This window comes from Asterias rubens, chromosome 19 (assembly GCF_902459465.1).
Source record: "Asterias rubens chromosome 19, eAstRub1.3, whole genome shotgun sequence".
Taxonomy (NCBI): domain Eukaryota; kingdom Metazoa; phylum Echinodermata; class Asteroidea; order Forcipulatida; family Asteriidae; genus Asterias; species Asterias rubens.
Genome location: NC_047080.1, coordinates 6,023,685 through 6,038,031, shown reverse-complemented (window position 1 = coordinate 6,038,031; position 14,347 = coordinate 6,023,685). Strand labels below are relative to the sequence as shown.

General features: G+C 42.8%; 1 protein-coding gene across 4 annotated transcripts in view; it reads right to left on the bottom strand.

Moving 5' to 3' along the window:
* The window catches only part of LOC117302993, a gene marked incomplete at its 5' end in the record, with an annotated part of 68,423 nt that extends 54,561 nt beyond the window's left edge, over positions 1-13,862 (bottom strand). For all 4 annotated transcript variants that reach the window (XR_004520475.1, XM_033787013.1, XM_033787014.1 and 1 more), the window contains 2 exon segments: positions 11,264-11,431; positions 13,775-13,862. Coding sequence is in view for 3 of the 4 variants with exons in the window: in XM_033787013.1 (XP_033642904.1) it covers positions 11,264-11,431; positions 13,775-13,862 (256 nt within the window).
* Between the last annotated feature and the right edge of the window lie 485 nt (positions 13,863-14,347).

The following is a 14,347-nucleotide window of genomic DNA, read 5'->3' as shown; positions in this document are numbered from 1 at the left end:
TATATCCTCTTCTGTACATCATTACATCAATTGATGAACTTTGTTATTTCAAATCTGCATTATCAGCCAATGAAAATATACTGTAATTTTGTTTTAGACAACAAACTTATACAGTAAGCTCGTCCACCATTTTAAAAACCGGTCGCCAATGTTGATGATAAACCACTCATCTTATATAGCGCCCTCTATTGTCAGTGTATAACACAGCTCATGTATACAAAGCATTACTAAGACTGAACATGACCCGCAGAGTTCTTAAACAAGTCAAGTAGTCATTGCCTCTTTCCTTTGAGTCTCAATCTAATGAACCCATAACATGGTGTCCGAAGTGAGCTGACATAGTGAACAGTGAACATCAGAAAATTGATTGAGATCATTTAGAGAGTTGGAGTAGCCAGCCTTCAACCGGAAAAGAGAGTTTTCTTGGTAAGCCATTTTCTCTAACTGCATGAAAACCTTGCACATGTGTGTACCTACATAAGCCGATACACACGATGGCGTCATATCAAATACCGCCACCAGAATCAATGAACTGTAAAGGGGATCTTGCCAATAACTGGAGTTTTTTCAGAGAGAGTTTCTTAGATTACCGTAAAGCTGTAGAGCTAGATGAAAAAGATGAACCAATCCAAGTTGCACTGCTCAAAAGTGTTATGGGAAAAGAATGCAAGAATATTCTTAAGCAACTTCAGCTCACAGATGATGAAATGAAAAGCCACACCACTATCCTAGATAAGCTTCAGGTACATTTTGCTCCGTCAAGAAATCTACTATATGAGAGATACATATTTCATACCGCAGATCAGCAGCCAAATGAAACTGTTGATCAGTATGTTATTAGATTGAGGCAACTGGCGGAGAAATGCAAATTCACTCAGCTTAAAACAGAGATGATACGAGATAGGCTAGTGCTTGGTACCAAAGATAAAGCTGCCAGAGCACGTCTCTTCAGAGAAAAAGAATGTGATATGAGCAATTGAAAGCCTGAGGATAAGTGAGCTTACTCAAGAGCAACTAAAGAAAATAGATGTTCCCCTCGACACAGTAAGCTACGTGAAGAAACACAGATCCAGTGAGCACCGCAAAAGCAAAGATCAATCCTCCAATGGCAGGAAGCAGCACAATAAGAACAAAACTAAGCACAAAGATGACAAGCAGGGTCATAAAGTGCAAACCTGCAAATATTGTGGCTCCTCACATGAGCGTAACAGAGATAAATGTCCAGCTTATGGGAAAAAATGCTCACAGTGTGGGAAGATAAATCACTTCCAGTCCGTATGCAGACAGAAGAAACTCAATCAAATACAAGAGGCTTCTTCAGATACTGATTCTGATGAATCAATTTTCGGCATGCAGCTGATTGGGGCTGTCAACAGTGGAAACAGAATGCTGACTGTTCCATTAACATTCGATGCAGACGACGGTGAGACTGTAGTCAAATGTCAAATTGACACGGGGGCAACATGCAACGTAATGTCTTTTGCCAGCTTGTGCAAACTTCACCAGACGGATGACCCCAAAATCAAGAAATCTACTGCCAAGTTGAAGCTGTATGATGACAGTATCATTGATGTCATGGGAGAATGCCATGGGAGAATGTACATGTAACCTCAAATGTCACTACAAAGGACATAAACATCGACTTAACTTCAAAATAGTTGATGCCAGACAACCACCACTACTGTCAAGCCAGACATGTACACAGATGGGTCTCATAAGTGTACACATAGATGATGCAGTAAATAGTGTTGAACAACATGATGCAGTTAAAGCCTTATCAGAGCAAGATTTGGTTCACGAATTCAAGGATGTGTTCGAAGGGCTTGGATGCCTTGCGGGAGATTACCACATTGAGATTGATCCAACCGTGAGACCGGTCCAGAATGCACCACGACGTGTTCCAGTTCCAATGAAAGATAAACTCTATGACAAAATATGTGAATTGGAGAAACGACGCACCATAGCAAAGGTAACTGAACCAACAGCATGGATAAGTAGCCTAGTAGTCGTGGATAAGCCAGGAAAGATGCGAATTTGCCTAGATCCACGCGAGCTCAATAAAGCCATCAAGCGTCCCAAATACCAGATGCCAACACTCGATGAGATATTTGCCGACACTCGCTAACGCAAAATCCTTCACTGTCCTTGATGCCAAAGAAGGATTTCATCAAGTGAAACTCGATGAAAAAAGCTCGTACATTTTGGACTCCATTTGGCAGATATCGCTATCTCAGAATGCCATTTTGGATAAATTGGGCTCCAGAAGAATACCAGCGACGACAGATCGAGATTGTACAAGGCCTACCCGGAACAGCCGTCATCGCTGATGATATTCTTGTGTATGGCTGTGACATAGCTGAGCACGACAGAAACCTGAGAGCAGTACTGCAACGTGCCAGAGAGACAAATCTGAAGCTCAACAGGAAAAAGCTCAGACTGCTTCTCAGTGAAGTAACATACATGGGTCAAAGGTTAACTAGCAATGGAGTACGTCCAGATCCATGCGAGGTAGAAGCAATTCGGAACATGACACGACCAGACTCCAAGAAAGCGGTCCAGCGTCTGCTCGGATGCATCAACTGCCTTTCCCCATACCTGCCAAGGCTTGCAGATGTAAGTGAGCCACTTCGGAAATTGACTGAGAGCACAGCGCTATTCACATGGCAGTCACAGCAAGAAGAGTCCTTCAATCAAATAAAGGATATGATCACTAGCGCTCCAGTACTCAAGTATTACGACAAGTGTCTAGCCATAGTTTTCTCATGTGAGCGATTTGACCAATATCTACATGGTCGAAAGATGATCACAGTAAATACTGACCACAAGCCTTTGGTTCCAATATTCACCAAGCCGATACATACAGCGCCAAAATGGCTTCAACGTATGCTCTTGAGATTACAGAAATACAAATTGAGAGGACAGTACCTACCCGGCAGTCAGATGTACATTGCCGACATGCTAAGCAGAGCATACTTGAAGACAACCGGATCAAGCCAATTGTCTGACCATCAGATATTTCATCTCAGACAACAAGAACGACTGTTTGCGGAGATCGAATCAATCCGACAATCCAAATACATCCGAATGAAGATACTACTCAACTTCAAACCAAAAATGCGACGAAGGAAGATCCAGTACTTCTGAAGCTCAACAGGAAAAAGCTCAGACTGCTTCTCAGTGAAGTAACATACATGGGTCAAAGGTTAACTAGCAATGGAGTACGTCCAGATCCATGCGAGGGCCAGAGAACAGAGATGAAGTTCCAGTGTGTATCCGCGAGTTCTTTGGATTTCGAGATGAGATCACAGTACAAGATGGCACAATGTATAAAGGAATGCGAGCCATCATACCCTAATCTATGCAGAGCCTGATGCTGACGCGAGTTCACTCCAGTCATCTATGTGCAGAAGCTTGCTTCCGTCGGGCTAGAGAAGTGTTGTATTGGCCAGGGATGACAAGTCAGATAAAAGACAGAGTCAGTCAATGCGATGCCTGTAACGAGTTCCTCAACAAACAGCAAAAGGAACGAGATACCGGAACGAGGATGGAGTATAGTCAGTCAGGATCTTTTTCACTACAGACAAACCGACTACCTGATAACCGTAGATCACTACAGCGATTTCTGGGAACTTGACAAGCTCACAGATACACGAGCAGAAACCATCGTTGAACATACGAAACAACAGTTTTCCAGACATGGCATACCACAGAAAGTTATCACCGACAACGGTCCTCAGTTCATAGCCGCAGATTATGAAGAATTCAGTAGAGATTGGGAGTTCGAGCACCAAACATCCTCACCATACCACAGTCAGAGCAATGGAAAGGCAGAATCAGCGGTCAAAATTGTGGAAAATATCATCAAGAAGGTGACCAAAGCAAAACAGGATCTACATCTTGCAATTCTAGACTGGCGTAACACACCCGCTGCAAATGGAAGCAGTCCAGTATAGAAACTGATGTCTCGACGAACGCGTACCCTACATCCAACAACAGAGGTCTGTCTTCAACCAAAGATTATCACAGGAGTACCAGAGACCATAAGACACCAGAAACAGAAGGCCAAACAACAGTATGACAAAACCGCTAAACCCCTACCTCAGTTGCAAATTGGACAGCCAATCAGATTGCAACCAAACAACCACAACATGGTCAGCGACAGAGGGCATCTACCTTGGTACGAGGTCGGATGGAAACCTCTACAACCTCTCAAGACTCAGAGCAAAGATCAAAGTCTGAAGGAGATGCCTTAGAGATGTCCTATTTGAAGAAGACGCAGCCATCACTACACACACACCAAATGACATGCAGCAGCTCATGGATCGATTTTATGCCATCAGTCTAAAGAAAATGCAGGTAAGGGGCCAGGACGTGGATGAACCACCAACTACCAGCATCGCCAACCATGAGCTTGAGGCTGTCCATGAGTTTGTGTATCGTGGCTCAACCATCTCCGACAATCTCTCTTGAAGTAGAACTCAACAGGCGTATAGGAAAGGCTGCCACAACACTCTCCAGGCTGACAAAGAGATTCTGGTGCAACAAAAAGCTTTCAGAACATATCAAAGTACAGGTCTACAACGCTTGTTTGGTGAGTACGCTCCTCTACAGCAGTGAATCATGAACCCCTACACTCCCATCGAAAACATAGATTGTCGCCTTCCACATGCGATGCCTGATGAGGCGCATCCTCGGCATCTCCTGGAGAGACCACATTACCAATAACACAGTGCTTGATAGAGTGGGAATCGCTTCATGTTTACCCTCTTCAAGCACAGACGCATACGTTGGCTGGGACATGTCACCCGTATGGAGGATGGCCGGATGGCCGTATCCGAAAAGACCTCCTGTATGACAAGCTGGCATCTGGGAAGAGGCCGTTAGGAAGACCAAAGCTGCGCTATACAAAGACACTTCAAGTGTGACCTCAAGTCACTTAATATCAAAGTCTTATATAGCGCACGTATCTACATTACCAAACAAGGTACTCAAGGCCCTGAATAAAAAAAAACTTTTAGAAAGATAGGTTATTGCAGTGATGGATTCTGAGACCCAATTATTTAGCACCGTATAAGGGTTTACAAGGTGCTACAGCGCATTAAGCAACCACAACTGGGAACACCGGGGCGAACCCCTTCTCTTTTCTATAAGTGCACTGGGTTCTTTTATATGCCTATACACAACACATGGGACCGACGGCTTTACGTCCCATCCGAAGGACGAAGCAATGGTAAAGTGTCTTGGAAACGTTTGAATACGCCTTGACACTGATATGACAGGGTTGCTACAGCCTCCATTGACCTAAAAGATGCGTATCTTCTAACAGTCGCGATAGCTCCTGAACATCAGAAGTATTTATAGTTTCAATGGAGAAATAGTCTATGGCAGTTCATTTGTATCTTTGTGCCGTAACCGCCGGACTGGAACCAGTGAGTCAATCACTCTTAAGGAATTAACATATAAACTTGTATCTTTGTGCCGTAACCACCGGACTGGAACCAATGGAGTCGATCACTATTAAGGAATTAACATAAACTTGTATCTTTGTGCCGTAACCGCCGGACTGGAACCAGTGAGTCAATCACTCTTAAGGAATTAACATATAAACTTGTATCTTTGTGCCGTAACCACCGGACTGGAACCAATGGAGTCGATCACTATTAAGGAATTAACATAAACTTGTATCTTTGTGCCGTAACCGCCGGACTGGAACCAGTCGAGTCAATCACTCTTAAGGAATTAACATATAAACTTGTATCTTTGTGCCGTACCCACCAGACTGGAACCAGTGGAGTCAATCACTCTTAAGGAATTAACATATAAACTTGTATCTTGTGCCGTACCCACCAGACTGGAACCAGTTCAGTCAATCACTCTTAAGAAATTAACATATAAACTTGTATCTTTGTGCCGTACCCACAAGACTGAAACCAGTCGAGTCAATCACTCTTAAGGAATTGACATATAAACCTGTATCTTTGTGCCGTAACCGCCGGACTGGAACCAGGTCAGTCAGTCACTCTTAAGGAATTAACATATAAACTTGTATCTTTGTGCCGTACCCACCAGACTGGAACCAGTTGAGTCAATCACTCTTAAGGAATTAACATATAAACTTGTATCTTTGTGCCGTACCCACCAGACTGGAACCAGTGGAGTCAATCACTCTTAAGGAATTAACATATAAACTTGTACCTTTGTGCCGTACCCACCAGACTGGAACCAGTTGAGTCAATCACTCTTAAGAAATTAACATATAAACTTGTATCTTTGTGCCGTACCCACAAGACTGGAACCAGTCGAGTCAATCACTCTTAAGGAATTGACATATAAACCTGTATCTTTGTGCCGTAACCGCCGGACTGGAACCAGGTCAGTCAGTCACTCTTAAGGAATTAACATATAAACTTGTATCTTTGTGTCATAACCGCCGAACTGGAACCAGTTGAGTCAATCAGGTAGAGTTTGTTCTTTGAGAACTCTCTTTCTTTATTCTACTACAGCGGAGTATATTTATAAGATCTTGGGAGACTTCTCAGTTCTGAAAAGAACTGTCCTGCTGTTTAACTACTACCGGGGGGGGGGGGGAAAAAGGTGTAGAAAATTGGCCGGGACTTTACTTAAATAATTAACTGCAATACCGCAGAGTCAGTTCTTGAATTGGTCTCAACGTTTGACTAGGTTGCTCTAGTCATCGTCAAAACTCTACCTTGCAAGTAGATACACACATGGTGTTACTTCAAACCAAAAATATATTGATACCTCACCATGCAATGCCTCATCATCATCATCATCATGTCGAGCGCCATCTAGAAGCTCGAGCCTGCCCAGTGATTTTTCTCCAGATGTTCCGGTCCAGCATGCAGGAGCGAAGTTCCTCAGCGCTGGTCAAGCCGGTGTCTCGTTTTAGTGTGTCTACAAAGGAGAGACATCTTCTCCCACGCGAGGCCTTGCCTTGGGTGGGCTCCCAGAGGATGGTTGGGCAAGCGGCAAGCTCCGAGTGGCGGACACAGTGCCCAGCGAGCTTGAGTCGGCGTTCACGGATCTTCTCTGTGGCCTTTGGCCAGCCAGCATACAGGTTGGAGTTTCTCATGTGGTCCTGCCAGGGGATGTTTAGGGCCATACGCAGCATCCTGGTGTAGCAGCCATCCAGAGACTTCTCCATACTGGTGGTGAGGGTCCAGGTCTCAGCTCCGTATAGTAGCACTGACTCCACTGTTGCGACAAATAGTGATCTTTTCAGCCGGGCACTCAGCGTTGATGACATCTTTTTCATGCTGTGAAGCACGGACCACGCCTGTCCTTTTCGTATCTTCAGGTCTTTTTCACTGGAGTTGATCCAGGATCCAAGGTATTTGAAGTCAGATTCAAAACGAAGAGTTGTGCCGTCCCTCGTGTGGACAGGAGGGTCATTGATGTTGTAAGCTATCACCTTGGTCTTTTTTGTGTTCAGCTGAAGGCCAATTTTCAGGCACTCCTCCTCGACTGACAGTAACAGGTCCTGGGCTTGCTCAATCGTGTTTGACACCAATGCGATATCATCCGCAAAATTTTCAGGCACTCCTCCTCGACTGACAGTAACAGGTCCTGGGCTTGCTCAATCGTGTTTGACACCAATGCGATATCATCCGCAAAATCCAGGTCAGTGACTGTCACAGGAGGCACACGTCGGCTCTTGCGGGGAACTAAGGTGAAACCCAGCTCTTCTTCTCTACCGCCAATTGCCTTTCTCAGCACATGGTCAAGGACAATGATGACGAGGAAGGGGGCCAAGGTGTCACCCTGGAGTACTCCAGCTCGGATGTCGAAGAAATCGGTGACCCCATCTGGTGAAGTGACCTTTGCTCTGGTGTTTGCGTATGTTGACCCGATCACTTCAACTAGCCTGTTTGGGATCCCATAGGCAGTGAGGATGTTCATCATCTTGTCCCGGTGGATTGTGTCAAACGCCTTACGGAAGTCGATAAAGGTGATGACTGCAGGAAAATGTTTGTGCCTGACTCCTTCAACGATTCTCCTCAGCGCGATGATGTGCCCAACCGTTGACCTCTCTTGCCGGAACCCATTCTGCTCTGCCCTTAAGAGCGGGTCTAGCACTGGCCGTATCCGGTTAAGTAACACGCGGTTAAAGGTTTTGGAGACAAAAGAGGTGAGACTTATTCCTCGGTAGTTGTCCGTGCAAGTAAGGTCACCAGACTTTGGAACCGGGATGATATTGATTGTGCTCCACTGATCTGGTGCTTCTCCCTTCTCATATGCACAGTTGATGAAATCAAGCATAATGTCGTTGATGGGGACATGCTTTAGGACTTCTGGGACAACACCATCCTCCCCGCAGGCTTTTCCACTCTTGAGACTGCTCATTGCTTTGGCATACCCTTCCTGGCTGACGGGACTATCCTCTATGTCAAGATCAATGAACACTTGTTCTACCTCCTCCTGAGCTTCAAGCACAGCTGGTGCATCTCCAAGTAGGTTTTTGAAGTGACCATACCATGCGTGTACCCGTTGCTCATCTGTGTCTCTCTTGATCTGAGAGGGCTTGGATGTCTTTTTACCAGTGATCTCGTTGATCAGTTTCCAGTTCAATGAATGTTTTTGGTTAACATGAGTCTGTTCCACTTCACTGATTTTCTGGAATAGTACCTCCTCCTCTATAAGGTCGTAGGTTTCAGCTAAAGCCTTTTTCTTGCTAGCATATTGTTCTTGTTTGTTGCAGCTGTAATCTGCTACTAGTGAATTATAGGCTACTTGCATCTCCTCTCTTGCTATGACGACACGAGGATCCCTTGAGGCTTTTGCCCTCTTTTTCACCTTAGGAACCTTGTCCATGCAGATATCTGCAGCCTCCTTATTTGCTTCAATGAATTTCCCGTAGCGGCAGGTTGCAGATTCCTCATCCTCAGTCAGTACCTGGAACCGATTGTGGACTTCAATGGCGTACCTCTCCTGTAGATTACTGTCTCCTCGGAGTTTCCCCCAATCATACTGAACCCTTCCAGTGGCTGCCTTACGTGGAGATCTGAGACTAAGGCGCACCTTTGTCACCACAACTCTATGGTCTGAACCAACTGTAGAGAAAGTATTGTGGGCACAAGAGTCAAGTACGCTGTTCCTCCATTTACGCCTGGTAAGGATGAAGTCAATCTGGGCCTTTGAACCTGATGGAGACAACCATGTCCAGAGCCTTCCCTTACGCTTTTCAAACTGGGTGTTATTGGCGAGAAGAGAGTAGTCCTCAATCAGCTCTATCAGATGCTTACCATTGTCATTGGCAACTTGATGGTAGGTGAAAGGAGCATCCCCCAGTCCCAGACGGGCATTGAAGTCACCAAGGATGGCAAGAAAGTGATGCTGAGGGACAGCCTCAACTGCTTGTCTCAGAGCATTATAAAATGCTACCTTTTCATCTTCCTGTGCTTGAAGGGTTGGCGCATAAGCCACTATGGTTGTTAGAACTGGGTTTCCCTTGAAGGAGGCAGTAATTACCCTATCAGAAGACTGGGTAACACTGATAAGCGTCTTCTGTGTGTCCCTGCTGAGCATGAGTCCAACACCACCAGTTGCTGCCTGGGCTTCGTTTCTCCAAGCCGATGTCGTAACAAGGTAGTAATCCTCGATCATCTTGGTTACCACCGTTTCCTTCATGACATCAGTGTGCACCCTCCTATGTTCCTGGATCCCACACACAGCCACTATGTACTTCCTCATCCTGTCCACTAGTTCCTTGGCACTCCTATCCTCTCTGATTGTACGAACATTCATGGTGGCAATAGACGTACTCTTCTTACATCTAAATAGCGCGTTGGTTCTCCGGCACCCATCAGCCGCCCCCCTCCCCAAAGATGATACAAAATTGGGGTTTAAAGGAACGTCATCATCATGCTCACAGGGCGAGCGTGCTCGAATCCCCTCAGCTAAGTTCCTGCGGACTCCGGCCGCTGGAAGTATTTGATTCATCAATGGATTATAATTCATGTTCAGGCTTTTCAATTGCGGAGGTAGTACTTGGGTGGTCGCAACTCCTCTCCCAAGACGGTTGGTTTGAAGTCAAAGTTTTCCATCTCCTAGGACAGCTGCCTTCCCATGGCTAACGAGCCCCTCCTGCCCGGGTTTGGAGTCAGAGTGCCTTCTCCTAGGTGGATTGCCTCCCATGGCTAACGAGCCCCTCCTGCCTGGGTTTGGAATCAGAGTACCTTCTCCTAGGTGGATTGCCTCCCATGGCTAACGAACTTCACCTGTCCGGAGCAATCTGGATTTGAGGCGCCAGAAACTCGCCTTTACACCTCTGCCTTCGGTTAGAAAACAGGGATTGGCGCACGAAGCCAGGCAGTAGGAGTTTGACTAGGAGAGGTTATTTTGAGACGCAGACCATATGGGACATTTAATGGTGGAAAGTGGCTCACTACTTCCCCCAAATCCCGGTCATTCCTAGCCCTTAATCCCATGCAATGCCTCAAATCCTATATATTTTAGACTTGTTCCTTTTTTTTACAAAAATTCTAACATTAACATCAAAAATCTCAGAAAAGGTTGGCCCATGCATTAACTTCACAATTTTCGTTTTGAATTTCACCACCCGTCATTGCCCAAACTACTCCTATTTATTTTCTTTTAATGGATTTTACTACATTTTGTGCCTTGTGCAAATGTAACAAAATGTAACACACGCTTTGTGGAGGGATCATGTAACGGTACTTCATCCCCAGCGCCTTGCTTTAACCAAAGGCGCTGGGACGGGCAAACGTATCCTGCACGCTCATTGGTTTAATAATGCGCAGTCCCATCATGCATCACACTCACACTACGCCATATTTCTATGCACTGCATACATGTACATGACGTACTTCCTGAACAAGAATCTGTGCAAGCTGATTAGCCCATCCCAGCGGTCCTAGATACTGGCCTTTGGGGCCGAGCGAAGGACGAAACTTGTCCTCTATTGTCTGTACTATAGAAACAGTGCAAACGTCTTCTCCAGAAGACGATCAGAGCATACTGATCGAAACGTCGAGTTAATCCAACGGTTCTTTTCAGAACCACCCCAACTCATTTAGAGATTGTTATTACATGGTGTTACCGCAAACTTTTCTATATCTTACTTCCACCATGCAAAGTTTCAAATCCTACTCAGTGCATTCAAATGAAAACACTAAATCAAGTAATTTGTGTGCAATTTTATTCTCTGTTGCATGTTTCAAATTATAATTAAATGTCAGTTTGGGTGATCAGACAGGTACAACAACAACATTTACATACTGACCAAAAAGTCCATTGCTGTCCTTTGTTTTGTAGATATCAGGTACTGACAGAAGGAGGTTTCCCATACCATGCTCAATATAAACTGTTATAGTTATTCCATCCGGACAGCTAAGTATGATGTGTTGACTATCTTTCTTTTTCTTCACTAAACACTCATTTACCAGGTGTCCTTGAAACAAAACACAAAACATAATACATAGTTTAGTAATTGGCTAAAACCAAGGTAATGATATAACTGATTTGTTTATAAAATAAATAAGTGACTGTTCATGTATTTGTGGTACTCTAAAAAGTGTTCAAAAAAGACCAATTTCAGTGTTTATTTAAATTTCACAAATGTTTTAAAGGAACATTACAGAATTGGTTTTGTTAACAAAACATTTTCTGGCAGTGCAAGCACTCTATGTTATCCACCATATACATAAACTGACAAACCTGTAGAAGTTTGAGATCGATTGGCCATCTGGGTCACGAGAGAATAGTGAAAAACTGATTACAAATTTTGCATGACATTGATGCAAACAAAAAATGAATAAAACGCTCACTGAGCGATAAACTCCAAACGCAAAGTTTAATTAATTATTTCTCATCATTTCAGGCAGAAATATTTCAAGGAATGTTTTCTATCATCATCATTAGACTGTGTAAACTTTATGTAAATCTGTGATCTTCACGATTTTGTTTTCTTACCAAATTCTGTAACGTTCCTTTAAGCTAGAAAACAAGATAACCACAATGACTTTATGACATGTGGTTATTAATAGGGAGATTTTAGAGCTTCCTGCTTGAACTGGAAGTAAATGTCATGGTAGAGTCATTCCTCAAAACAAAATGCTGGAAGTGTTGAAAGCTACAAGACATTACAAATGTTACGACTTTACGAAATGTGGTTCAGAAGATGATTTTTTGAAGAAATAAGCTTTGAAAATGTGTATTTCATATTGTACTTACAAATTTGATAAGATACCCAATATGGTATACCAATTCGATGCATTACAGTAGTCTTCGAATGCGCAATCACGGCACAATCAGCCTGCTAGCCATGGGGTCTGATTTGTCACTTCATCATTAATTATTGTGGAGTTGGATTTAGTTTTAAAGGCCTTGAATAATTCTTATTGATTGAAAGCATTTGCTTATTTTAGGTAACTAATATAGAACTTGTTTTGAAAAGATTTTAACTAACCAAAAACACACTGGTTTTGTGCACAAATACAAAACGGGCAACCTACTTAGTTTCAACATAATCGCATCAAAAAGTGCACCTTTAATAGTACAGATGATTATTATGGATGTCAACTACTAATGCAGATGATTATCATGGATTTCTACGACTAATGCAGATGATTATCATGGATGTCTACGACTAATGCAGATGATTATCATGGATGTCTACGACTAATGCAGATGATTATCATGGATGTCTACGACTAATGCAGATGATTATTATGGATGTCTACGACTAATGCAGATGACTATCATAGATGTCTACGACTAATGCAGATGATTATCATGGATGTCTACGACTAATGCAGATGATTATCATGGATGTCTACGACTAATGCAGATAATTATCATGGATGTCTACGACTATGCAGATGATTATCATGGATGTCTACGACTATGCAGATGATTATCATGGATGTCTATGACTATGCAGATGATTATCATGGATGTCTATGACTAATGCAGATGATTATTATGGATGTCAACGACTAATGCAGATGATTATTATGGATGTCAACGACTAATGCAGATGATTATCATGGATGTCTACGACTAATGCAGATGATTATCATGGATGTCTACGAAAAATGCAGATGATTATCATGGATGTCTACGACTAATGCAGATGATTATCATGGATGTCTACGAAAAATGCAGATGATTATTATGGATGTCTACGACTAATGCAGATGATTATCATGGATGTCTACGACTAATGCAGATGATTATCATGGATGTCTCGATAATGCAGATGATTATCAAGGATGTCTACAACTAATGCAGATGATTATCATGGATGTCTACGACAAATGCAGATGATTATCATGGATGTCAACGATTAATGCAGATGATTATTATGGATGTCTACGACTATGCAGATGATTATTATGGATGTCTACGACTATGCAGATAATTATTATGGATGTCTACGACTAATGCAGATGATTATCATGGATGTCTACGACTAATGCAGATGATTATCATGGATGTCTACGACTAATGCAGATGATTATCATGGATGTCTACGACTAATGCAGATGATTATCATGGATGTCTACGACTAATGCAGATGATTATCATGGATGTCAACGACTAATGCAGATGATTATCATGGATGTCTACGACTAATGTTGGTTATTATCGTGGATGTCTACGACTAATGCAGATAATTATCATGGATGGCTAGAAGTAGCATTAAATGCACTCCAGCGATATTCCACACTGTCATGCAGGTGAAGGCATCACTTGTGGAAGCAAATATTATGACTGACAAACATGTATGTACCTTGTTCTATTTGATCCTCAGTTAATATGTTGGTCTTATCAAACCTGACTATGAAGTTTGTTCCAGTTGCATCCACTTCAAAGCCCACCTTTAAAAAATAATAAGTCAGTTTCCAAGTGTATCATGAGCAAAACAAATAATACCCTGAATAATAATAGATAGTCAAAAAAACAAAACAAAATAATGTTTATTCTTTTTTTCTGGAGGTTTTTCCCATTTTTCCTGTGACCCCAATATCACCAAAACAAGATTCAAGTGTCTATTTATAATGCACACCACTGTATAAGATGCAAATTAGGCCCTAAAGAGGTGCCACTTCACTGTTGGTACATCACCACACAGGTGTACTGTGTTAGAACATGACATTTGCCACAACAGATAAGTATCAAAATTTCTCAAAATAATTGTTAGCATAGAACCTTACTTGGTAACGAGTAATGGGGAGCTGTTGATAATATAGAACATTGTGAAAAAAACGACTCCCTCTGAAGTATTGTAGTTTTGAAGAAAAAAGTAATTTTCCACGAATTTGATTTCTGCTGGTATCATTTATACCGATATCTCTGACCATCT